The sequence below is a fragment of the Panicum virgatum genome, chromosome 1N (assembly GCF_016808335.1).
Source record: "Panicum virgatum strain AP13 chromosome 1N, P.virgatum_v5, whole genome shotgun sequence".
Classification (NCBI taxonomy): domain Eukaryota; kingdom Viridiplantae; phylum Streptophyta; class Magnoliopsida; order Poales; family Poaceae; genus Panicum; species Panicum virgatum.
This window is the reverse complement of record NC_053145.1, coordinates 66,115,732-66,139,606: the sequence shown is the minus strand read 5'-3', so window position 1 is coordinate 66,139,606 and position 23,875 is coordinate 66,115,732. Positions and strand designations below refer to the sequence as shown.

Sequence of the window (23,875 nt, the reverse complement as noted above, 5' to 3'; positions counted from 1 at the left end):
ATGGATCGATCCGCGACCTAGTTGAGACTCGAGAGGGGTTTGGTGACTGATCAACGCAATCCAACTGATGACTATACTTGTCTCCAGATTAATTATCTGAGGGTAAGCATTTCTATCTATAGCCAAAAGAAAAGGAAAAGATAAACCTGACATGGCATTCCTGAACTCGTATGATCGGATCAGATCAGAGCCGGTCTAAATCCGAATGGACATGGATAACTGAACAAGATGGGTGCTTGACTGCTTGTGTCGATTCACGGACGGTAATTGAACTCAAGTCCTACACTGCAATTATGACAGATATTTCTTGCCTGTCAGCCTAGCCAAAATACGTACTCAACCTCCTCGTGATCTCCAGTGGGCCCAGCTCATCAGCTGGACCGGCTCTGATCCATGCCATGCAAGCTAGCTACTCAAGAATCAAGATTACCAAGGCCAAAGCAAAATGCAGAAATATGCAGGGCAAAGTACCAACAATTTTTAAATTTGTCGATTATACATACAATTCAGCATCTGCCACCAACACTGACCAAATCAAGGAGTTCTACCCTTTTACTGCGTACAGTAGCTTATTATGTACAGACACAACAGCAGCACCAGTAGGTATCAGGACACCAAGTCAGTCAGTACACAGACAGGAAACAGCAGACACTGACATAACCATGATATTAGCTTCACTTGGAATCACTATCTAATCTTTGATCATCACTAACTGCATAGTCTACCATAGTTTTGCATCTCTAATGACAATATCTGTAAAAATCAAGTAGTGAAGCAGCAGCAAAACAAGCAGAAGCTCACTCCTCCATCCAGTAAGATGGTCAGTGGAAAGGTTAGCTGACCCCCGGCTGTGCCACTGGGTGGAAGGACCAGCTTTTTTCTGGCTCAGGAGTGATCCCAGCAACCTTCTCATTCGCCCACCAGTCAGACCCCACACTTGGCTCCACATTAGCAACATCCACGTTGTTGAAGTTGAACTCCTTGGCCAGGCGAAGGGACAGCGACCGCCTTGCTTTCTCAGGCAGGTCATGGTATGTCTCGTCAACGTATAGCCCTGCCCTTGGGTTGTTACACTCCCTCTTGTGATCGCCACTGCTGGTGGGTGGTGCAAGATGAAAAGATGATGTGGCAGAATCCCCAGAAATAGCAGTTTTCTTCTCTAGGCACCGCGCCACATCTTCTACAGTCAACTCAAATGATACCCGGTGGTCCATAGCATGATCATTGGGCTGAAGGCGGGCTGAGAAGTCTGCAACTGGAACGGCTGCTGTAATGTGGCCGTCCAAAAGGGAACCACCATTGCGCATATGGCGGGGTATCAGCTTCTGTGTTGCAACACCCTCTCCATCCAATATCTTTGGTGGCTCACGAACTGGGAATGAGGGGAATGCGTAGCGTGAGGAAGCCAGCATCTCAGGGTCAGGGAATGGGGAGGAAGTGCCAGAACAACCCGAGCTTGGAGATATCAGGCGCCCTATTGGGCTGTCTGGGTAATTCGGATATGACTGAAGATCACCTGTTTCACCGTTCTTGCTGTTGTTGATGGAAGTCAGAAGCTTTGCATATGGGACCTCCGGAGACGAAGGAGTTGTCAGATGGACAGACTCCGGTGGAGGAGTGAAAGGAGCAGTTGATGGTTCAGTTGTGAAGGCCGAGAATACTGGCGGTGAGACTAGCTGTGTCTCATGCGCATATGGCCCAATAGCAAAGATGGATGGTGGCCCTGTGGGGGATGGGGAATTAGGCGAGATGGGTGAAAATGGTGGAGCGCCGACCCTTGGCGATTGTACAATAGATGTGGGTTCTGATTGGAGGAAAGAAGCTGGAGAGGACGGAGGTGCCACAAATGGGAATACAGGAGGCGGTGGGTGGTTTGGAATTTCTGCTGCAGGCGCATCAGTCCTTTGAGATGCAGGTTCTGGGACAAGTGCAGCGTGGTTGATGCGCCGACCATTCTTCTGAGACCCAAAGCAGAAGTATACACTCAACCGATCAGCCCATTTCCTTCGCTGCAAACAAACAAAATCAAGAATCAGGTACGAAATGATTGAGCTTCACGTCAAAAAAGTCAACCAATAAACATGGAAATCCACACGTATAAATAGGAGAACCAAATACCCATATGCCATCATTAATCAGAAGAGTACAATGTGTCCACACATCTCAGATAAATAAGTTCTTGGAGAGTCGATCAAATGCCCAAGAACTATTTAGCAAATAAAATCACCACAGCTAAAAAAAATTACACATAGAGATCTCCATGGTAGATGCAGAACTAAAAAGAAGAGGGAATTAAACTTGTGGCAAAATATATGGGATAGAAACCACAGGTTTTTTTTTAAAGACCGTTCTAAACCCTGTATTCACCATGAAGCATCAATTGATACTGTCAAAAAAGTAAGGTTAAAAGAGAAACTTCATCACATGTTATGTACAATCCACATTGGTCCTGCAAATGCAAGGTATTGTTCAAGAGGCCTAAAGACCAATAATCACAGGTTTGAATCAAAGAGCCTTGTTCTTCAAAAACAGACAAGCTTGGAAGGTAATAAATATACCAAAATAAAAAACTGAAAGCAGCTTGCACTTAAAAAAGAGGGGATACCTAAGGTTGGACATAAAAAAAATAGAAACAAATAGCTGGTGGCATATGGCCAGCAAAGAAAGAATCTTCTTGTCCCATCTAGTCCACTGAATGATTCAACTAAACTGTGTCAACTATTCCCCATGACACATGTAGCATGAGATGTAACAATAAATCAACTAAGTGAAAGAAGATACTAAAACAAGAACCTACATATACATGATAGAAAACTGTGGTGCTATTTATTCATTTTGTAGGAAGAATCCTGAAATCAGCAGCCAAGGGCAAACCACAAACAAACATACAGCATAATTCCAAACTGTGGTACTATTCATTCGCTTCGATTTTGATGTACAAACTATATCCAAGCTAAATTTTATCAACAATTGTGTCACACTGAATTTCTACGGAAAAAGTACTGGTTAAAGAAAAGGCACCAGTTACTCAATCCAGTGACACAAGAATGGCATTTTAGAAATTGTCATGGTTCCCAAAACACCACATCCCACTAATTTTAATTGCACTTGATGCATAAAACTCAAAACTGATATAAGTACAAAATATCATGAAAGTACTTTGTTAACAATCTAGTCATATTTGAACATTTTATTGATGGCCATTTTTGTAAAGCCTGATTGCATAACTACATTCTTCCATTATTAACCGCAACAGTACAATCAACAGTCTACAGCAATTACATGCGAGGAACGCTCCATGACAAGTGTTGCATGAGACACAATTTTCTTGCAGTGCCAACGCGTTTACAATACCACACAAACAAGCAGTCACGGATGTTTTAAAGTACAACACATCTACTAAGCTGTTGCAGCTACATAAGTTATCCAACCAAAAACCATGCAGGACACCATAATAATTAATAACGTTGATAAAGGTAAAAAAGAAAAAAAAAGCATGCAGTAAGGTGTTGAAGCACAAACCGGCTCCGCGGGAGGTTCTGCACGGCTCTCCGCTGTGACAATGGCGGCGGCGGCCGCGTTCACTGTGTCAACGCTGTTGTGCACAGGCCTCATGTCGCCCCCACTCTGCATGATTGTCGCAGCAAGGAGCAATAACATACGATTCTTTGCACTCCAAGGAATGGATCACACCTACGAGATCCAAGCGTTTAAACTGGAAGAAGCATGATCCAGACTGCGTAACCGATGGGCCCCCGCGCTGCCAGATCAATTCCACGAAACCAAAAGACCAGATCAGCCTGCAGGGTTGGAAGTTTATGTGTTAACTCATCGACCGCTACCTTTTGCAAACAAAATCGAAGTCAGTAGGGGTCAGATCCGAATACAAATTGCTTATGTTAGGGTTTGGGGTGCTCCATTTCGCACAGCAGGGAGGGAAGAGAGGAGGAGAAGGAGCGAGCGTACCTGGTGGATGCACGTCGCCGGCAAAGGCCGGGGGAAGACGCGCCGCCGATCGCCCAGTCGTCGCCGCCAGGAAAGGAAGACCAAGGGAGGGGAGAGACGGAGAGGGAAGGGAAAGGGAGGCGGGGGCAGGGAGGGGTGAACCGTCGTGAACGCCCAGCAGGCCAAGCTTCCTTTTCTTTCTTTCTTTACCGGTCAATCATCCTCCTACCATCTTTTTAATATTTTAATATAATAATAAAATTGGTTGATTGATCTTTTTACTTGAAAAACGACCTCTGAAATTTTTAAATAAGTTTTTTCGAAAACCTAATATTTTTTCTTAATATGTTCGAAAGAAGATAGAAAAATAGAAACAATTTAATTTTATTTCTAATATAGGAAACATTAAGGTTGGGTATATGCTCAAGATACCATATATGTACGGTTTCATACACTTACCTACTTATAACTATGTAAAATACGAATAATTAAATTATACTCTCCTCATTATATTGTGCCAATCCTTTTTATATTAGCTAATAATTCAAGTGAAATGCATACACATGATATATTTTTAAGAGGGTACAACACCACGGACCCACGCACACTACACTCACATCACACGCCCACACACGCATGCGCATCCTTACACACACTAGAGGAGGATTGGGAACCACCAGGCTACCAGTGTACGGGAAACATATAGTACTTCTGCGCGTACGTATATGTACTCTATACAGAAGCTCATCCTGGCGGCATGACGCTCTAGCGAAATAAATCCGGAACACAACTTTTCAAAACGTTCTCAACACACTTTTGAGTAAGCTTCAGTCTTTTGAGTAAGATACATATGCCATGACGCTTTAGCGAATTAAATGGAAACATAACTTTTCAAAACTTTCTCATCACACTTTCGAGTAAGCTTCAGTCCTTCCATCTCTCTGATCGTTGCTTGCCCTCACGTAACCAGCTCCGTGTTATCATTCTAAACACAGCATATTAGGAAAAAAAAAATGTGGTAAGTTGCTGGTTAAGCGAGAAGCTAGTCGATGTCACTATCCCACGTGTGCTTGAATGGTAGCCAATCCATCGCTTTCTGTCTATCCACCGGTATACCATATTACCATCTGTAAATGTTCGGTCCCGGCTCCACATCTCAGCCTGTCTAGAACTTTTTGCTTCCAGTCTAACGGATGTTTTTGTGCTGCGGGCTAAATCAGTTTAGCATTCTCTAATTTCTTTCAGAACTAATAGAAAAATTCTTTTAGAAACTACTTCCTCCGTTTCAAATTATAGATCCTTTTAGTTTATCTAGATATATAGTTTTTGCTATGCATCTAGATGCACCTACATCTAGATACATAGCAAAAATTATGCACGTAGAAATACTAAAACAACCTATAATTTGGATAATTTGGAACCGGGGAGTACTAGAAATTTCCTTTGAGAACTACTAGTATTTTTTTTTGCGAAAAGAGAACTACTAGTATTATTAGGGTGGTAATCGATATGAGTATATATTATTTTACGTTGGTGAGCTAGCCACATTATTATATTGTTCCGATCCGTGCAAACTACTCCCTAATGATATGAGTACGATTCAGCAATGGCAACTTGTCTGATCGATTCTCCAATCTTGATTAGTTTAGTAACTATGGACCGGCCAGCCAGCCTCGCCCTGATCTTATACATCGTCCTTTTTCCTTTGGCAGGCAACAAGATATAAACAAAAACAGACGACGGCGACTAGTCATGACAAGTGACATACACCTATACGATACATATCCTCCTCCTAACTCAACAGCATTTTCCCAGGTGACCTTTTGTGCAAGCCAAGGGCTACTACAACGACGGCCAGAAAAATTGAAAAATTTAGCAGCATTTGACTACTCCCTCTGTTTTTTTTAAATATACACCCTTTTTAAGACAAACTGGTGCAAACATCCATACATATGTTTGTCAGTTCTCAGGCAGGTGATAGATCCATTTCTCCAACACCACTGTCAAACATCCGACTGCAGTTAGCCAAAAGTGAGGCTCCGGTCGAGGGCCTATTATCAGCTCACAGTTGCAGCCGCAATGCTCATGAAACGCCAAATTAAGGGTGAAATAAATTTACTGATATGAAAACCAGACCATATCCCCATCATATGCGTGAGCAACTTCAAACAAGACAGTCATATATGGGGGTACACACTACACAGTAGTTGATGGACGGTGCGGAATGAAACCACTGGAGGTTCGAAGAAGTTACCAAATGAAAAGGGCAACCACACTAAACTCATATATTTACAGATCCAAAAGGGTTTTTGGAATTTACATAGCCACCAAACATACTTGCATAAACATCCTCAAGCTTGAGCCATTGCTCCAGTTTTGCCCCATTGTCTTCATAGATGGATTGGGGATGCTGATGGGTTTTACTGACTGATCACATTCCGCTTGCTCGGGCATGCCCATGGATACCGGGACTTGGGTGATTGCCAGCAACAAGAATGTCCTTTATACGGTTTAAAGGTCCGACTGTGTCATTCATTTTCTGAAATGAAAACAAGAGTCTGCTTTCATTAGCACTCAGGAGGCTGGTGCAATTGAGAAAACATGAAAACACATAGCTATCACAGCAAAAACACTATGCTAGTAAATAAAATAGATAGGACTTCACATAATCAACATATTTCGAAATTCTGGAACTGTAGCATGCAAGATGCTCATGCCTAGTGAATTCCTCATTTCTGGCAAGTACAACTTATGATGCAATAAAAAGAAATAAATATCAGAAAATAGAGGGGAGATGGCAGATCAACAATACGAACAGGAGTTCCTCACACCACAGCAAACTACAGAATGGTTATATAATCCAAGAACATCAAAGTTAATTGGATATACTCAAAAGCTACATAGTCCTTGCCAGAAATAAACATTTAAGCTCTTATGAGCAGGCTGGCAGACCCTGTTTTGCAAACAGGTATTGATATTTATGTTGATAATTGCATGTTCACATCAAGAACACTGCAAGTACCTGGTTATAAGTAGCTACAATCAGATGAGGATAGACCAAGTCTTGTTTTTTCCTTATGTGCTTTTAGACAAATTTCGTGGTCATGAATTATAGTAATTACAGGCACTCCTGGGTCATATAATAAAGGGTCCCTATAATAAACATGCTTCCTGTTGCTAGAAATAAAAGGTGCGCTTCCCGATTACCTCCTTGTTGCTAGAAGGTGGCTGTTTGCCCAGCTGAAGTTGTAGCTTGCCCTTATGCCAGCGGTGCCCAAAATATGCCAGGCCCACCAGAGCAGCAGCAGCAGCCGCAGCCGCAATGATAGGCCAGAAATTATTGCTCTCCTTTGCATTCTTGTACAGAGATAAAAGCTGCTTCTTCCACCATGCATCCCGTGGGCCTGAACCATCAGGTTTGTTCTGTTCACCAGATGAAACAACATTTGATGAACCAGTTTTGGGGTTCACAATATGCAAAGTTGACTCCTGAGTGTTCTTCTCATTTCTACTCTCCATAGCTGATCGACCTAAATCCTGTTCAGCCTCAATTGAGCTGTAAATAGGTGATGAGAACCCAACCGACTCTTCCCCCACCAGACTCATGCCCTGCAATGCTTTGCCATCATCAAACTCCATATCACCCAAGGTAACATTTTTCCCTTTGTCCAAGGATGATGGAATACTGGGGAGGTCACCCTCCAGTTTATGCTTGCAAGTTTCTTGGTATTTTTGTTCATCACCCTCGTTAGAAACTGCATCTTGGCTGCAAAGCTCCTTGTGCGGTTCTTTGCTGTCTGCGCCTATGAGGAGGCTCTCAACTTCGGTCTGAGACACAGAGAAATGGCCAGACATCAAGAGCGCAGCTGCTGAATCATCCCCTTTGGTGCTGTATTTCTTAGCTTCAGCCTCCTCGGAAGGTTCAGGTCTCCTTGGTGCAGGTGCAGCTGCGTATGCTGATGCAGTGAGTTGCACGACTTCCCAATCATTCCCACGCGGAGAGGTCTGCTCTTTGCCACTGTGGTCAGGCTCCATCTTTTCTGTGATTAAATCGAAGAAACCAGTTAATAGAAGGCTGCAGCACGTGAAAGGTAATTTAGTAGGTAAGGCAGGGCGACATGCACAGCTCTTGCAGTGCACATCTCAGTATAATTAAGGATGGTCAAGTAGCGGAAGTAATTGTAGTGTTTCAAAAAGGAGATAAGTAGTAACAGTCAAGCTTTAACTTCAGAATCACACAACAAGGTTAGGAATCATATATAATAAAAAAGGGGGGGGGGGGGGGGGGGTACTCTCTTCGTTCCTGTCCCAACAAATAGCTGCTTGCTACCTAACAGTAGAGGGTATATGCATGTATGCAGTTCATTGAGGCAAAGTAAGGTATCCAGGAAATGTTAAGTCTAGATTTCGTCATTGCCTTGCTTGAGTACAGCAATGTTCCTATAGCGAAGGGCAAATCATGGCACTTGGGAAAGCAGGGGCACAGATCAGTGGTAGGTATTGCAAGCGGCAAAAACACTTACCCGCCACGGAATGAAGTCGACAGAAGGAGAGGTAGGGTACTAACAAGCTAGTGATACGAGCGAGGCACGCTAAGCGCAGTGAGTTAACTAGTCCAATCCATATGGTTACTATGCAGCAAGCAGGGAATCAATCAACATAGGCTAGCCGAGATAATCAAAAGCCAAGCTCGGAAGGATGATCTGTGAATTCTCATGGAGTAGATGCAACAAATTAAAACGACTCCGCAGTTTCGATTCCACAGTTGCTTGATGCATCCGTAGGGAGGGGGGAGGGGATCGGGGGGCAAGGGTTGGTTGAGCACGTACCAGCGAGGAGGGGCGGGCGGTTACTTGTTCGCCGCGGCGATCGCAGGCAGCACGCAGCAGAGGGGTAGGGTAGGGGGAAGGGGATGGGGATGGGGAAAGGGAGAGGGAGAGGGAGCAGCCAAGCCGATCAGGCAAGGCAAGCAAGCAACACTGGCGTGGCGTGTGCGGTGCGATGCGATGCCGAGATTTTTCTTTTCTTTTCTACTTATTACTACTGACAGACCGCCGCCACCGCCGCCATCCCGGGCTCTGGCGGCGTTGTTTTCCCTTCTGGGCTGGGCTGGGCTGGTTTGGATTTTTTTAATTTAATCTTTTTTAATCTAATATTTTAATAATAACTCATGCAGATCTAAATTTCCAAAAACTATACTTTTTGTTCGCGCCAAACTCCGTGGCACGACTCTTCAGGGAGTCGCGCTACATGCTTTGGCGTGACTAAGCTGCCACGCTGGAACGCCCGCGGCCAGGCAGCTAACGTGGCAAGGCTGAGTCGCGCCACATGCATTGGCGCGACTGAGTCACGCCATGCGCCGTGGCGCGACTCAGCCTGATACACATTGGGCCCAACAAGAAACCCTAGCCCACTTTTCTCTTTTCTGTTTGTGTCTCCTTTCTTTCCTTGGAGCCGCCGGCCGTCGTCTCCCTGGGCGGGCGCGGAGGGCGCGTCGCCCGCTGCCTCCTCTGGGACGCCGCGGAGGGGGCTTCGCCCGACAGCGCCCCCTGCCTCCTCTGGGACGCAGCTCTCCCCCGCCGGCCAGTCCGCGCTCAAGGCGCACCTCCTCACCGCGCTCCAGTCCGCCCCCGCCGAAGCCCATCGCGAAGAAGGTCTCTGTCGCGGGATTTCTAGGGTACCCACAGCCGGGTGGCGGAACGCACCCGCCTATTCCCAGAGAGGGAGTGCTCGGGAAGGTACTAGGCGATTGGACTGATCTTACTCTGAGATAAGCACACAAGAACACACGATCTAGAGTGGTTCGGGCCGCCAGAGCGTAATACCCTACATCCACTGGGAGAAGTTTTGATCTCTGTTGTGTATGAATCTATCCTCTGCCGGGCCTTGGCTCTCACCCAGCCTGAGTTTTCCTACTAGCGGGCGCCCCCTTTTATAAACCAAGGGGGCGGATACATAGGACGTTGGGGCCCCGACAAGTGGGCCCAACGTGACTGCGCAGCATACTGTGCAGAGTATTTAAATGGCTACAGTAGTTACGAATCTTTCCTCCGATACGCTCCTACGCCCTGCTAGCGCTATGACGAAAGGTGGTCTTCTCTTGTCCCATCAGCAAGGTGTCCGTTGGGGGAGCGTAGCTTGCGGCGTGGCCTGTGGAGGCTATTATGTAAGCGTCATAATGGGTGAAGCCGAGCCGTCGTATCCATCTGTTATGGCAGACTGGCAGGCGCGGCATGGGCGGCGCCAGCAGCTCCACTATCTTGGTAATACGCGATCAATAGTGTCCCCTGGTCAAAGTATCGCCTCGGCTTCTGCTACATCAATGCGGACATCCTCCTGTCGTAATGAATGCAGCGGTAGGTGAGCCTTAATAAGGAGACCAAGCGGCCTTATATACGTGTCTGGGCCTGTTGACACGTGGTGGCCCCGGACCACCCCGAGGCGGGGGTGACGATTCCTTTCCTTGGAGAGGGGTCCGGTTACTATACAGGGGTCCCGGACCCCATGGAGGGACCGGGATTCCCTGGGGATCCGGTCCTCTTCGGGAGGTCCGGAGCTTCCGGCCGTTCGGGCTGACCGCCAGCTTTTCCCGGGACACGTGGTGCTCCCGGACCTTTCCCAACCAGGGGACGGGTCCGGGACCGCTGTTGGGTGAGCATGGCTCCGGACCGCAGGGGTCCGGCTGCTGGACGTAGTTAAGGATAACTACAAGGCTCTTGCCTAGACGCAGCAAGAGGGGGTACCCCAGTCCTGGGGTACCGACAGTGGCCCCCGGGCCCACCTCGGGAGAGGCACGAACCCGCGGGTGGGGCCACTAACGAGATGTGTTTCCACGCAAACTTGATTGCGTCGGTGTGCTCATACAAAGAGCGGGTGCTCCGGACCCCTGAGGCCGGTACACCGGTTGCCAGGTTCAGGCTCTAGAGTGCTCTCCACAGGGCGACGAAGGTGTAGGCTTAGGGTGCGGAACCAAGCTAAGCGGCTACACAGACCTCGGATCGCTCAGGGAGCAAGCACCACCTCCCGGACCTGGTAATAGGCGACCGTGGCGAGTGGTCTCCGCCGGAGCGGGCCACCGGAGTGGACTTGAGTCGACCGTGGCGAGCGGTCTCCGCCGGAGCGGGCCACCGGAGTGGACTTGAGTCGACCGTGGCGAGCGGTCTCCGCCAGAGCGGGCCACCGGAGTGGACTTGAGTCGACCGTGGCGAGCGGTCTCCGCCGGAGCGGGCCACCGGAGTGGACTTGAGTCGACCGTGGCGAGCGGTCTCCGCCGGAGCGGGCCACCGGAGTGGACTTGAGGCGACCGTGGCGAGCGGTCTCCGCCGGAGCGGGCCACCGGAGTGGACTTGAGTCAATCGTGGCGAGCGGTCTCCGCCGGAGCGGGCCACCGGAGTGGACTTGAGGCGACCGTGGCGAGCGGTCTCCGCCGGAGCGGGCCACCGGAGTGGACTTGAGGCGACCGTGGCGAGCGGTCTCCGCCGGAGTGGACTTGAGGCGACCGTGGCGAGCGGTCTCCGCCGGAGCGGGCCACCGGAGTGGACTTGAGTCGTTGCTGATGATCCGATGAAATATATCACCGGATCTGAGAGTAAGGTGCGAGAAACCAAGCCTTATATTAGAAGGGAGCTCGGGACCTCTAAAGACAGCAGTTCTCGGATACTAGAGTACTTATAACAGGGTAGTGAAGTACGTAAACTTAGGGTACATTACCAGGCTAAGCTACGCGGAGCTTCTCTACCCCAGGATACGAGTACTACTTCTCCGGACCAGGTCCTTAGGGGTCCGAACTGCCTTCCAGCTTGAAGGGGTGTCCCCACCTGGCCACAAGCCAGCAACTTATCTTGGATTGTTAGCAATAATAGGAAGATTCCGTTTTAGAGGAAAGAATAGCTAAACCAAGGCGAATAAATGTAATCAAGGTGGAGCCTAGATAAAACTGAGAAAGATCTCCTTTATTATTGTGGTCGTCACGGTATACATCAGAGGTCGGGATTACGAGGTCGGACCTCTACCGCTCCGGACCGTAGCTTGCCTGTTTGTGCGATAGGGCCAGAGGTCGGGTTTACAAGGTCGGACCTTGACCGCTCTGGACTCACACGTAGGCGCCACATTATTACAAAGGAGGAATTTTCCCAGCCCTATTTTAGGAGTAACCTTCGGCTGCATTCTATACAGCATGTTCTTCTCTTGATTGGGAGTGGTATCACTACTCCGGGGTTCTTCATGGTCGTCGGAGGTGAAGGCGCCCTGGATGTGCCTGAACTACATCATCCAGCATCACCTCGGGAGCTCGGGGGGGGGGCACTCCTTGCCTAAGAGCTGTCATATGCTTAGGTAGCATGAGACAAATTCTTTGGCTTTGAATGGGAGAGGCCCCCTGCCGCCGCCGTCGTCTGCCGATGGAAGTCAGACGCCCTTGCGCAGCAGAAGGACCGGTGCGAAGCGCGGAGAGGTGCGGTCGTTCGCCGGCTTGTCCTTGGTGCTAGCGCCAGAGGCCCTCGCGCCTGGCGGCGGGGCCCTGTCTGCAGCAGCACCAAGCTCCTCGGGCGGTGCTGGCGACGGCAGGACGACACGGCCAACTTCCTCCGGGATGGCCGTCGGCTCCAGGCTCCATGTTGAGAGAAAGCCTTGAACCGACGTCATGCCGCCGGAGAGGAAGCATGGCCGTTGCTTGAGAGAAAACCTTGAGCCGACGTAGGGGCGGCGGCGCCCAGCAACGCCTCCGCTATGAGTTGCCGCGCCGGCTCTGAGGTGTCGCAGTGGCGACGCACAACAAACGCCGCTGCCGCGTGCCGCCGCATCGTGGGCGTTGTCGCCCCAGTGCCACAGCATGCGGCGTGGGTGACGCCCTGCCTTCCTTCATCTTATCATTCGTCAATGCAGAGGATGAACACGGCCCCAGAAGCCTGAAGATCCAGCCAGCGCCTGCACCTCCCCACGGACGGCGCCAAATGTCGCGGGATTTCTAGGGTACCCATAGCCGGGTGGCGGAACGCACCCGCCTATTCCCAGAGAGAGAGTGCTCGGGAAGGTACTAGGCGATTGGGCTGATCTTACTCTGAGATAAGCACACAAGAACACACGATCTAGAGTGGTTTGGGCCGCCGGAGCGTAATACTCTACATCCACTGGGAGAAGTTTTGATCTCTGTTGTGTATGAATCTATCCTCTGCCGGGCCTTGGCTCTCACCCAGCCTGAGTTTTCCTTCTAGCGGGCGCCCCCTTTTATAGACCAAGGGGGCGGATACATAGGACGTTGGGGCCCCGACAAGTGGGCCCAACGTGACTGCGCAGCATACTGCGCAGAGTATTTAAATGGCTACAGTGGTTACGAATCTTTCCTCCGATACGCTCCCACGCCCTGCTAGCGCTATGACGAAAGGTGGTCTTCTCTTGTCCCATCAGCAAGGTGTCTGTTGGGGGAGCGTAGCTTGCGGCGTGGCCTGTGGAGGCTATTATGTAAGCGTCATAATGGGTGAAGCCGAGCCGTCGTATCCATCTGTTATGGCAGACTGACAGGCGCGGCGTGGGCGGCGCCAGCAGCTCCACTATCTTGGTAATACGCGATCAATAGTGTCCCCTGGTCAAAGTATCGCCTCGGCTTCTGCTACATCAATGCGGACGTCCTCCTGTCGTAATGAATGCAGCGGTAGGTGAGCCTTAATAAGGAGACCAAGCGGCCTTATATACGTGTCTGGGCCTGTTGACACGTGGTGGCCCCGGACCACCCCGAGGCGGGGTGACGATTCCTTTCCTTGGAGAGGGGTCTGGTTACTATACAGGGGGTCCCGGACCCCATGGAGGGTCCGGGATTCCCTGGGGATCCGGTCCTCTTCGGGAGGTCCGGAGCTTCCGGCCGTTCGGGCTGACCGCCAGCTTTTCCCGGATCACGTGGTGCTCCCGGACCTTTCCCAACCAGGGGACGGGTCCGGGACCGCTGTTGGGTGAGCAGGGCTCCGGACCGCAGGGGTCCGGCTGCTGGACGTAGTTAAGGATAACTACAAGGCTTTTGCCTAGACGCAGCAAGAGGGGGTACCCCAGTCCTGGGGTACCGACAGTCTCCGAACTCGCCGCCTTGCTGCTACCGCCACCGCCGGGAGTGGACCTCCTCCCCCTCGCCTTCCCCTCCAGCGACGCCTCCCCAGTTTGTCCTCCCCATCCGGCACCCTAACCTGCCAACAAGCGCCGGCCATGGCGCCTGCAGATCTGATGCCGCCCCTGCCCCTCGCCCCCCTCCTTGCAGGACCTCGTCGGCCACTCCGGGCTCCCTGCAGGTCGGCGCCCCCGGCTGCCTTGCAGGCCGACTGGTCGCCTGGTCCCTAGAGGCCGGCGCCCCCTGCTGCCTGCCTGGAGGCCGACACCCCCTAGATCCTGCTCCCTCTGAAGGTTTGTTCAAAATTGTAGTCTATATAGTACATGATTTTGGCCATATCATTGATTATTGATGCACTTTATTACTTTGTCTGTAATCTGTTGAACAATTGAACTATAAAGAGTAATGGGGATATTGCTAAGAAAAGCTTCAGTCAAAGCTAAGAAAAGAAATAAGTTGGGTGATGCTCTTTTGTATGATTGTCTTTGTCAAATTCATTGAGCGGGATAGTTTCTTTTAGGTGGATGAGAATGACATAATCGAGACTTTCATGAACTAGTATGTTTGAAGTATTTGTATTTAACTATTGAATTTAAGATTTGGAATGTAATTTATGTTCTTGGTAATTGAATTTCTCGGTAAAGTTTAAATTTTATTACTGAATTATATAGGGATTATACCTAATTGGAAGTGGAAAAAATGCAATGAACTAGTTCATTGATTAGCATATTCCCTAATCTTGGTCAAGTATGATTTTTTTTCATTTGAGCTTAAGGACCATGGCCTTTGATTGTATCTGTGTTAATCATTTTGAAAAAAATGTGATCTTTGATTTTTGTTTGTTTTTTTAATGTAGATGGCACAACACCCACGGTATCCCCTCCTACAAATGGTTTATGATGAGCGGCACCGTGGCAAGATACAAGAAGAGCGTATGCAGGTGAACTTGTGTTCGTTTTTATTTTTGTGAAGTCATTAATTTGATTTTAGTTGATTATAAAGTTCATTGATATTTTTGTAGGTTTTGAAGCCTCTACGCCCCCGCCTTCACAAGCCTCTGTGGTGGGATGATAGGTACGCACCGTACCTAAAACGGGCTGGATTCCTCCCGTTGGTGTGGCTAGTCAAGGAGGGCCTCCCCGGTATGGACAATGCAGCTTTAACAGCTCTGGTGGACCGGTGGAGGCCTGAGACACGCACATTCCACCTTCCCAGCGGTGAGATGTCAATTACACTCCAAGATGTGGCAATGCTATTTGGGCTTCGTATAGATGGTAGAGCCGTAACTGGTAGCATCTGTCCAAATGGATGGAGGGAAAGAGTGGAGCTGTTGTTTGGAGTGCACCCACCCGAACCACCGGAAGACACGAAGGATAAGAGGCCTACAGGAGTGACCTCAGCTTGGTTGACACAACATTTTGGTACACCACCTGGAGCGGATGCTAATGGCGGGATGGTTGCTAGGTTCGCTCGGGCATGGCTATGGCATTTGATCGCCGGGTTTCTATTTCCTGATTCGAGCGGCAACACAATCTCATGGATGTGGCTAGAACTAATTGGTCAAGACTGGGACAACATTGCCACTTTCAGCTGGGGGAACGCAACACTTGGGTGGTTGTACCGTCAGCTGTGTAATGCTTGTAGGCGGAGCAAACATAGTGCAAATCTTGGTGGTTGTGCTTACCTATTGCAACTGTGGATGTGGGAGCGCCATCCTGTTGGCCGGCCGGAGCGTTATGCTCATGGAGTAAGTATTTTATTTGTTTATTATTTTTGCATTGTTGTTGTTAGGTTTGGGTAATCTTCAAAATTCACTAATGTCATTATTTATTGTTATATCTAAGGTTACGCCATTATACGAGGGAGAGGCTGTGGCTACAGTGGGTTGGTTATGGAACAATATTGGTACCGTGCACGGTAATCCAGGAAGGCAGTACATAGACTACAGCAATGGCCTTGATTGCCTAAATGCTGCACACGTAAGTCTATAACCACCTCCTCTACCGCAATTCGTGTAATATATCGTCCTCAATTTGTTGTAATCATATTGAACATGTCGTATTAGGTTGAATGGCAACCATACAATCGCATAGAGGTGCAAAACATGAATCTTAGTCCGCAATGCATGAGGGATAATGAATACTGGCGCTCAGTTTGCCATCTTATTTGCTATTACATTGTTGAGTACCACCTTCCCAATCGGGTGATGCGCCAATTTGGAATACTTCAGTTTTGTCCGCCTGAGTATATTAATACTAGTCATGAGTTGCACGGGTATGGTTATTTATTTTCTGCAATCTCATTCTATGGAAAATATTTGCATGTTTTGCAATTACATTAATTCTTGCATACATTATATGTAGAACTGATCGACGGAAGCATCGATTGCCAAAAACTGGGAGGAGAAGCACCTTGCATATGTGAATGCTTGGAATGGTCGAGGCACAAATTAATTATTGGAGTTGTGTATAATGGAACTGCATGACAGTTTTAAAAGAAATGGAACTGCATGACAGTTTTCAAAAAAAAAAAATGGAACTGCATGTAGAAACCGAATTTCTAAGCAATCCTATTAGGTAAAGCACATATACACTTGAAAAATATGAAATTAAATACTGAAGTCTGCTGTTGTATTTCACTAGTTTGTTTCACCCCCTTTCTTCTGAATCAGTGTGCTATGAAGTCTAAATATTTGGTTTTATTTGTGGAAGCAAGTTCAGTGATTCAGTATCACCTTGCTTACTGCTTGTGGGACTATATAGTCATTTCTATCTTCTTAATTTGTTGCCGTATTTTATCCTCCTCGTATCTGTAAGGACAAATATTCAGACAAATATCCTCCTCGTATTTTAACTATATAGTCATTTCTAATATATCTCGATTCAGAGATTAGTCATTTTATTTGTTTTGCATTTACCCTCTAAATCTTCCATCTCGGATTTGGACTTTTGTTTGCCTAGCTGGGCTGGATGGCATAGGAATGCTTAAATATACGACTTTATAGCTATATTGTGTCATAGGCTTCCTACGGTGCTTGAATGTGTCTTTGTGGCGCTTTGCCTTTGTCCTTGTTATGCAATTATTCAGTAATTGAAATCATAAAACAAATTTAGTTCAGAAAACAATGGGGAGAGAGATTGATGTGTACCGCGGACGGTGGCGCGGCAGTACGAGAGCCTGGGCCTGTCGGCGCTGGACCTCCTCGCGGGATGGCGTGGCAGGAGGGGCTGCGGATGGCGCCGGAGGTCAGGCGCAGGAGACGGCGGCGGGCGGCTCTCCAGCAGGGACGGGCGACGCGGGACCTTCTCGCGCGGGCTCCAGCAGCGACGGCGGGAGGCGCGGGACCTCCAGCAGGGGCGGCTCCTGCAGGTCGACGGCGCTGCGCGCCACGCAGCAGCAACGGGGCCGGGCCGGGCCGATGCGCAGGGGCGGCGGCGGGGCCTGGGCCTGGCGGCGCTGGACCTCCTCGCGGGATGGCGTGGCAGGAGGGGATCGATTTCCCTTCAATTCCCCTTTTGAATCGGGTGGAAGATCGAGTGGATCTAGAGGGGGACAGCGACGGGCGGCGCCATGATGCCCAGGTCGGGTGGGGAGTGAAGGATAGAAGAAAGAGAGGTGGAGGAAAAGACCGTCCATCGGGTGGGCCTATATTCAGCTGGGTCGCGCCACGGAGCATGGCGCGACACCGCCTTGCTACATCATCCACCGCATCGTGCGTGTGCCAGCGTAGCAGCTTGGTCATGCCAAAGCATATGGCTTGACACTTCAGGGAGTCACGCCACGTAAGTTGGCGCGACTTAGTTTTCGAAAATTTAGATCGGTACGGGTTATTTATAAAATATTAGATTAAAAAAGATTAAAATATAAAAAAATCGCTGGTTTGGGCCTTGCCTACAAGTTCGTACCTAACAAGGTGCCAGCAATCGGTTTTCATTAGTCTCGAACCAGCACCAAAGAAACGATAGACACCTTGCTTCCAAGCAAGCAATCATCAACTGACAACAGGAACATATGCCGTGAGCAGTCTAAACCGACTGTAGTAAGCCAATTCAGACATCAAGCGCGAGGGATTCATTCGAGGAAAATGGACGTCAATACTTCCATATCTTGATCCAACCAAATAGTTGCTGTTAAACCAGAACAAGTTCAACATAGCTGCTACAAAACCCTAACACTTGCTCAAAAGTTCTTTCTCCAGGATACAACAAACATATCTCAGAAAGAAGATTGCCATGCCCCCCAAACACAATTTCTTCTCTTTAGGACGTAGCCTTTTGCTTCTTGGGCATCCTGTAGCCACCGACCACGCAGGCGTGGTCACGCTCATAGGGCTCCAGGGTCACCTGCTCCGACGGCTTGAACTGATCAAGCTTCAGCTTCTCCACCTCAGCAGCAAACACAGCTTCAGCAGGCATGGTGGAGTCGATACAGTTCGCCTGAACAAAAGATTCCATGTCAGATCAACGCAAGCCACAAGTGATTGATGAAGCTAACTGTTCTAGCATTACTGCTCACGAACTAAATGAATTCCAGATTCTCAAGCCACAAAGTACCTTGATTGAAATCACAAAATGGCCACCGTTCTTCAAGAAGTATGAAGCATTAAGGGCTAAGATCCTAGCCTGCACAATAGAATACCCATTGACCGTTATAAGCTACATATCAGAGACATTCCACAGTTTCCCAGGGAACACAATGCTAATAGGTCCGTACCTAGAATTTACTACCATTACTCATAATATCTGAAAAAGCCAACATGTATGTTCTATTACCATTACTCATACCTGCTTTATCTGTTCTATTACCATTACTCATCTGTTTTATTACACATACTATAACTCATCTACACTACCAGCCCATCATATCTGTTCTAACTACAGTTGCACAACCAGTGCTGCTGTGTCTTAAATTTATAATCCAGAGAAAAGTATATGACATTTATACCAAGCCACTGATTGTTTGAGTACAGACTAGGAATTGACACCTGATTTCTCGATTTATACGTCATATACAGATCAGACATCATTCACAGGCTCGCAGAGTGTCAATTTGTTGTATGGACTTACAAAAGAAGTACAAACAACACACCACCTTTAAAAGGAAAGAGCTTCAAAGGAAATGCCAAATGCGAACACAAAGAATAAGTAATAATGTAGATGGCTAGTGTCAACCACCACAAATATGCAACCATCATATAAACCAAATGACAAAGGAATCTTACTCAATAGTGGTGTACCCTTGTGTTGTCCACGACAAAAAAAAGTCTTATGAGCCATGACACATTGACCTCCAAATTGAAGGTTAAAGTAAACAAGGTTTCAGTCTTATGTGAAAAAATCAAGAAAAAACAAAGCAAAAACAAGCAACAAAAGGAAGCATTTGTTAGGCATTGGGTAGAAGATGCATCAGAAACTCGAATTTGCATCATCCATTTGATGTCCTGAAGGGGAATCCGAGTATGCTCATCACTTGCTTTGACCCAGTATTGCCAAGAAAAAAAATGGAAGCACAGGACACAGAAAAAAACAAACTCCAAATTGTATAATCTTTATAGTTAGGTTATTCAGAGGTCAGTAGCAAGCATAGACAAAAACATCAAATATAAGTGATAAGATAGATATACCTGGTCAGGCTGTGCAACATCAGAGAAGATAACATCAACCATGCCAACCAACATGCGGTACCTTGCAGGGTGCCTAGCATCCTCAATAATGGGGATCACATTGGTTCTCTTCTTTGCCATATTGACAAGATCCCTACCACTCCTGTGAGAGAACTCAACAGCATAGACCAACCCTTCCTGCAAAAGTGACAAATATCTTTAAAGACAGCAAACTAAAAAAACATGGATTAGTAACAAATTCAAGTGATAGGGAACTCACTGGTCCAACAATATCAGACACATGGGACACAGTGGTGCCAGAAGCAGCACCAAGATACAGCACACGAGTACCAGGAGCCTACATAATGAACAAATTTTCAGTTGCGAACATGTTGAAAAACATAGTGCGCACTCTGGTTAAGCAAATCAACTTACAATCCAGATGTTGTCAACACCACCAAGCACAGCAGCAGCCAGCTTGGAACGGAAGGGGTTCCACACCCTGTATTCAACCTTTGTCCCATCCTCATTCTGTAGGAGTGAGTTGCACAACAGAATCAGGTACTATCATAAATATGATTAGTTGATTACAGCAAAAAGATCATAAAAGAGAAGGGAAACTAAATCCATAACGCATCAGTGGACATAAGCGGATCAGAATCTCGAATTTGCATCATCCATTTAGATGTCCTGAAGGGGAATCCGAGTATACTCATCATTTACTGAGCCCAAGCTCCCAATATTATCACAGAAGCATAGATCGCTAACCACCATAGGTGACACGACACCAAATTCGTTTACCAATGGAAATGGGAACTACTATTCTTGTTTTCTTTCAGGGTATGAAAGTATCACTAACACAGTAGATCAACAAAATCAAACTACTCGCGTGAACATTAAAACCATGTATAGAACAGATAGATTTAAAACGACATCAAACATCGTGTGAATAACCTCAGTATAAAACCATAGTACACGCCACAACAATATCACAAGATGTGCATAAAAATGAGACGTGAACAAGCTATGCACGAACCTGGACGGAGACGCGCTTCTCTGAATAGACGGACTCGCCAGGGACCATGTTCTTAGTGCAGAGGGCGTCCTCCTTGGACTTGGAGATGAAGATGCCGGCGTGCTTGTGCGGAACCACGACGGCCTTGCTCCCGCCCTTCATGCCGCCACCGCGACCGCCCCTTCCACCGCGGCCGCCCCCCCTCGGAGTCCTGCCACCGCCACCACCTCTGCCACCCCTGTCCCCCCTTCCGCCTCTACCACCACCGAAACCCCGGCCGCCGCCGCCACGGCCGCCGCCATCGAATCTCCCTCCCCTCCCGCCGCGTCCTTCGTGAAGCGAAACAATTAACCAGGCTGCAGTGAGCGAGCAAGCGAGAAGGATAGGGTTAGGGCTAGTTACCTCGAGCTGGTGGCCTCATGGTTCCGAGTCGACGAGGAGCTTGTAGCCGCCGCAGGGGAGAAGGGTTTAGGGTTCTGGGGTGGCTAGGGTTTGAGGAAGAGATGGGTGGAGAAGAGAATTTTATAGAGGAAGAGTAGGGTTTGTGTCTGATCAGGACCGTTGGATTGTAAGATTCTGAGTGGACGGTCAGATGGCACAGAGTAGACAAAAATATGTGTAAATATTGTAAATACCGGAAATAACCACCCAAATCAGGATGGCCGAGTGGTCTAAGGCGCTAGACTCAAATTCTGGTCCTCTAACGAGGGCGTGGGTTCAAATCCCACTTTTTACATATTTTTTGTGTATTACCTGCTATTTTTTTATACACCTACTACTATCATTTTTTAGATGTATGTATTTTCTAAGTCCGTTCATATCTCTCTTTTTTCTCAAGCATCATCATAAGTCCTATTTCACCGCATATATATTAGAATTCAAATTCAAACATGTGTTCCCATGGCATTATATATAGAAGGATGTTGAGAGATGGAAAGCTCAAATGAATGAATGCCATAGATGTCGTGCTCTTAGAGTGAGTTGCCGGTGTGTGACTATGCTAAACCCCTGTCCTGTCTAAATTTTACTGCCGGTGCTGGCTCGGCTGGCGTACAGTAGTAGTCGCATGCAGTCTGAATTCCCTCTGATCAATCCTAGCTGCCGCCCGGCAAACTATTTATACTGATCGGCAGGAGATGTGATGGCCATTTACATCTCCGATGAATCCGAATTCTAAGGAATCATCTCCGATCCGATGCAGCATTCGTCTAGATGACCACGTCCTGATCCGAGGTAGGAAGCTTTTGATGATGCTGCCCACCCCATATTCTGACTCTCTCCAACGCCAGCGACGCCTGAAACCAACATATATGTGTATAAATTCAGCATCTCATGCATGCTTGATCAAGAGGCATCAGACCATGTATATATAATAATATATATGTATATATATATAACACATATATACATATATATATGCAACTATATTTATAATAACGTAACGATGGATAACCTCTGCTTTCCAGTCTGTTCTCCAGACCATGTATGTGAGTATCGCCGTCTGCAGCGCGGTGCCGCAGAGCATCCCCGCCCAGATGCCCTGCACGCCGAGCCTGAGGAGGTAGCCGAAGATGAAGCCGAGCGGGAGGCCGAAGGCGTAGTAGCAGCCGAGGTTGATGTAGGCCACCACGGCCTGCCAGCCGCCGCCGACGGCGACGCCCGAGATGACGGGCTGGATGCTGTTGAGCACCATGGTGACGGCCAGCAGGTAGGCGATGTTGGAGACGGCCTTCTGCAGGTGGCGGTCGCCGGTGAAGATGACCGGGAACTGCGACCGGGTGGCCAGGATGAGGAGCATGGCCAGGAGCCCGAAGGCCAGCGACTGCGCCAGCACCACCATGACCGCGTACTTGGTGGCCCGGGGGCGCCCGGACCCGAGCTCGTTGGACACGCGGACGCTGATGGCGGCGCTGAGGCCGATGAACAGCATGCCCTCCCAGCCGTTGATGTTCATGCTGCCCCCACCCAATTCAGTTGCAATCAATGAACCAACACAGCTGCTGATCGAATCAATGAAGGAAACAAACCACCAAACAGGCAAGGCAACCCACCAGATGGATATGGAGTCGACGGCGATCTCCGCGTCGTCGAGGTGCCCCGTGAGCACGACGAGCACCATCATGTACCAGATCTCGAGGCAGAGCATGACGGCGGACGCGAGCGAGAGCTTGACGAAGGCCCAGAGCTCCTGGAACGCGGCCCTGGACAGCCCCGTCCAGCCGTCCCGGCACCAGCCCACGACGTAGGCCACCTGCGCCAGCGAGGTGAGCCAGGACGAGACGTCGTAGGCGGCGGCGGCCCCCGCGACGCCCCAGCCGAGCACGGACACGAAGAGCGCCAGGAGGCCGACGTGCGCGGCGAGCGCGGCGAAGCCCACCCAGGCGAGCACCGCCACCTTGCTCTGCGCCTGCAGGAACTTCTGCGTGGGGAAGTTGACGGCGAGCGCGAACATCTGCGGGATGATGGCGAGCGTGAAGCTCCCCGCGGCGGCGGCCATGTCGTCGTCCTGCCCCAGCAGGCGCAGGACGGGCGCGGCGTAGACGTAGAGCGGCGTGAGCAGGAGCGCGGAGGCGGAGAGGATGATCCAGGAGCGCTGCATGTAGACGCCGAGCATGGCCACCTGGCCGGCGCCGAAGGCCTGGCCGCAGAGCGTCTCGAGCGCGCTGCCCATGCCGAGCAGGAAGCCGAAGGAGAAGTTGGAGACGACGGAGAGGCCGATGGCCACGGCGGAGAGCTCGCGGTTGCCGATGTGGCCCGCGAAGATCTGCGTCGTCGAGTTGGTGCCGTAGAGGCAGATGATGTTGAAGGCGATGGGCGCACCGATGGCCCAGAGCCGCCGCGACTCCTCGGCGAACACCGCCCACGCGGCGCGCGCCGACCGCACCGGCGGCGCGTCGCCGTCGTCGAGCTCGTCGTCGTGCAGCGCGACTACCATGCTGTTGCTGCTGTGGCCGCCGACGCGCGGGCTGCGGCTGCTGAAGAGCAGGGGCTCCGCGTAGCCACCCATGGCACCTGTTTGCCTTTCTTGGCGAATTTGCTTTTCTTAGGTCGCCTCCGATCCTGCTGGACGACGGGATGGCATTGCCCTGGCCTGGCCTGGCCGGCGTGGGGAGCTGACTGACTAGCTGGGGAGGAGGAGGACGGCACGGCGGCGTGGCTTCATTTCATCTCATCTGATCCTAGTTTGTTGCAACCGCAGCCGCATCGCATGCACCAACGG

The 23,875-nt window shown here is 49.2% G+C and overlaps 5 protein-coding genes and 3 non-coding genes across 10 annotated transcripts; 2 read left to right on the top strand and 6 right to left on the bottom strand.

Moving 5' to 3' along the window:
• Positions 1–446: 446 nt before the first annotated feature.
• LOC120657659 (BRD4-interacting chromatin-remodeling complex-associated protein-like) lies at positions 447–4,131 on the bottom strand. Of its 2 annotated transcripts, none has more exons than XM_039936053.1 (3): positions 3,967–4,131; positions 3,523–3,800; positions 447–2,009 (listed from the first exon to the last, which is right to left on the bottom strand). In XM_039936053.1, the coding sequence occupies exons 2-3, from the start codon at positions 3,658–3,660 to the stop codon at positions 834–836; spliced, it is 1,314 nt and encodes a 437-aa protein (XP_039791987.1). In that variant the 5' UTR covers positions 3,661–3,800; positions 3,967–4,131; the 3' UTR covers positions 447–833. The 2 variants fall into 2 exon arrangements, with proteins under 2 accessions (XP_039791987.1, XP_039791988.1); XM_039936054.1 differs by having other exon boundaries at positions 3,523–3,760; positions 3,967–4,125.
• Positions 4,132–6,043: 1,912 nt separating this feature from the next.
• On the bottom strand, positions 6,044–8,965 carry LOC120657658 (ATG8-interacting protein 1-like). 2 transcript variants are annotated; one of them, XM_039936051.1, is made up of 3 exons: positions 8,775–8,965; positions 7,153–7,985; positions 6,044–6,484 (listed from the first exon to the last, which is right to left on the bottom strand). In XM_039936051.1, exons 2-3 carry the CDS (start codon positions 7,978–7,980, stop codon positions 6,377–6,379), a joined length of 936 nt encoding a protein of 311 aa, XP_039791985.1. In that variant the 5' UTR covers positions 7,981–7,985; positions 8,775–8,965; the 3' UTR covers positions 6,044–6,376. The 2 variants fall into 2 exon arrangements, with proteins under 2 accessions (XP_039791985.1, XP_039791986.1); XM_039936052.1 differs by lacking the exon at positions 8,775–8,965 and adding an exon at positions 8,469–8,738.
• A 5,223-nt stretch (positions 8,966–14,188) lies between these two features.
• Positions 14,189–16,780, top strand: LOC120657657 (serine/threonine-protein phosphatase 7 long form homolog). Its single transcript, XM_039936050.1, has 5 exons — positions 14,189–14,978; positions 15,060–15,785; positions 15,883–16,017; positions 16,104–16,312; positions 16,402–16,780. The coding sequence occupies exons 1-5, from the start codon at positions 14,895–14,897 to the stop codon at positions 16,460–16,462; spliced, it is 1,215 nt and encodes a 404-aa protein (XP_039791984.1). The 5' UTR covers positions 14,189–14,894; the 3' UTR covers positions 16,463–16,780.
• Positions 16,781–18,108: 1,328 nt separating this feature from the next.
• Positions 18,109–21,091, bottom strand: LOC120657656 (rRNA 2'-O-methyltransferase fibrillarin 2-like). Its single transcript, XM_039936048.1, has 7 exons — positions 21,058–21,091; positions 20,677–20,984; positions 20,076–20,171; positions 19,921–19,998; positions 19,662–19,838; positions 18,592–18,660; positions 18,109–18,474 (listed from the first exon to the last, which is right to left on the bottom strand). The coding sequence occupies exons 1-7, from the start codon at positions 21,074–21,076 to the stop codon at positions 18,298–18,300; spliced, it is 924 nt and encodes a 307-aa protein (XP_039791982.1). The 5' UTR covers positions 21,077–21,091; the 3' UTR covers positions 18,109–18,297.
• On the bottom strand, positions 19,440–19,513 carry LOC120657881. The gene has a single exon (XR_005668414.1). It is a non-coding gene; the product is annotated as a small nucleolar RNA snoR60 (small nucleolar RNA).
• On the bottom strand, positions 20,291–20,365 carry LOC120657883. Its single transcript, XR_005668415.1, has one exon. It is a non-coding gene; the product is annotated as a small nucleolar RNA snoR60 (small nucleolar RNA).
• A 216-nt stretch (positions 21,092–21,307) lies between the features above and the next one.
• On the top strand, positions 21,308–21,391 carry TRNAL-CAA. Its single transcript has one exon. It is a non-coding gene; the product is annotated as a tRNA-Leu (tRNA).
• Positions 21,392–21,538: 147 nt separating this feature from the next.
• LOC120654267 (protein DETOXIFICATION 35-like) lies at positions 21,539–23,707 on the bottom strand. The gene is made up of 3 exons (XM_039931780.1): positions 22,707–23,707; positions 22,109–22,610; positions 21,539–21,950 (listed from the first exon to the last, which is right to left on the bottom strand). The coding sequence occupies exons 1-3, from the start codon at positions 23,660–23,662 to the stop codon at positions 21,864–21,866; spliced, it is 1,545 nt and encodes a 514-aa protein (XP_039787714.1). The 5' UTR covers positions 23,663–23,707; the 3' UTR covers positions 21,539–21,863.
• Positions 23,708–23,875: the final 168 nt, after the last annotated feature.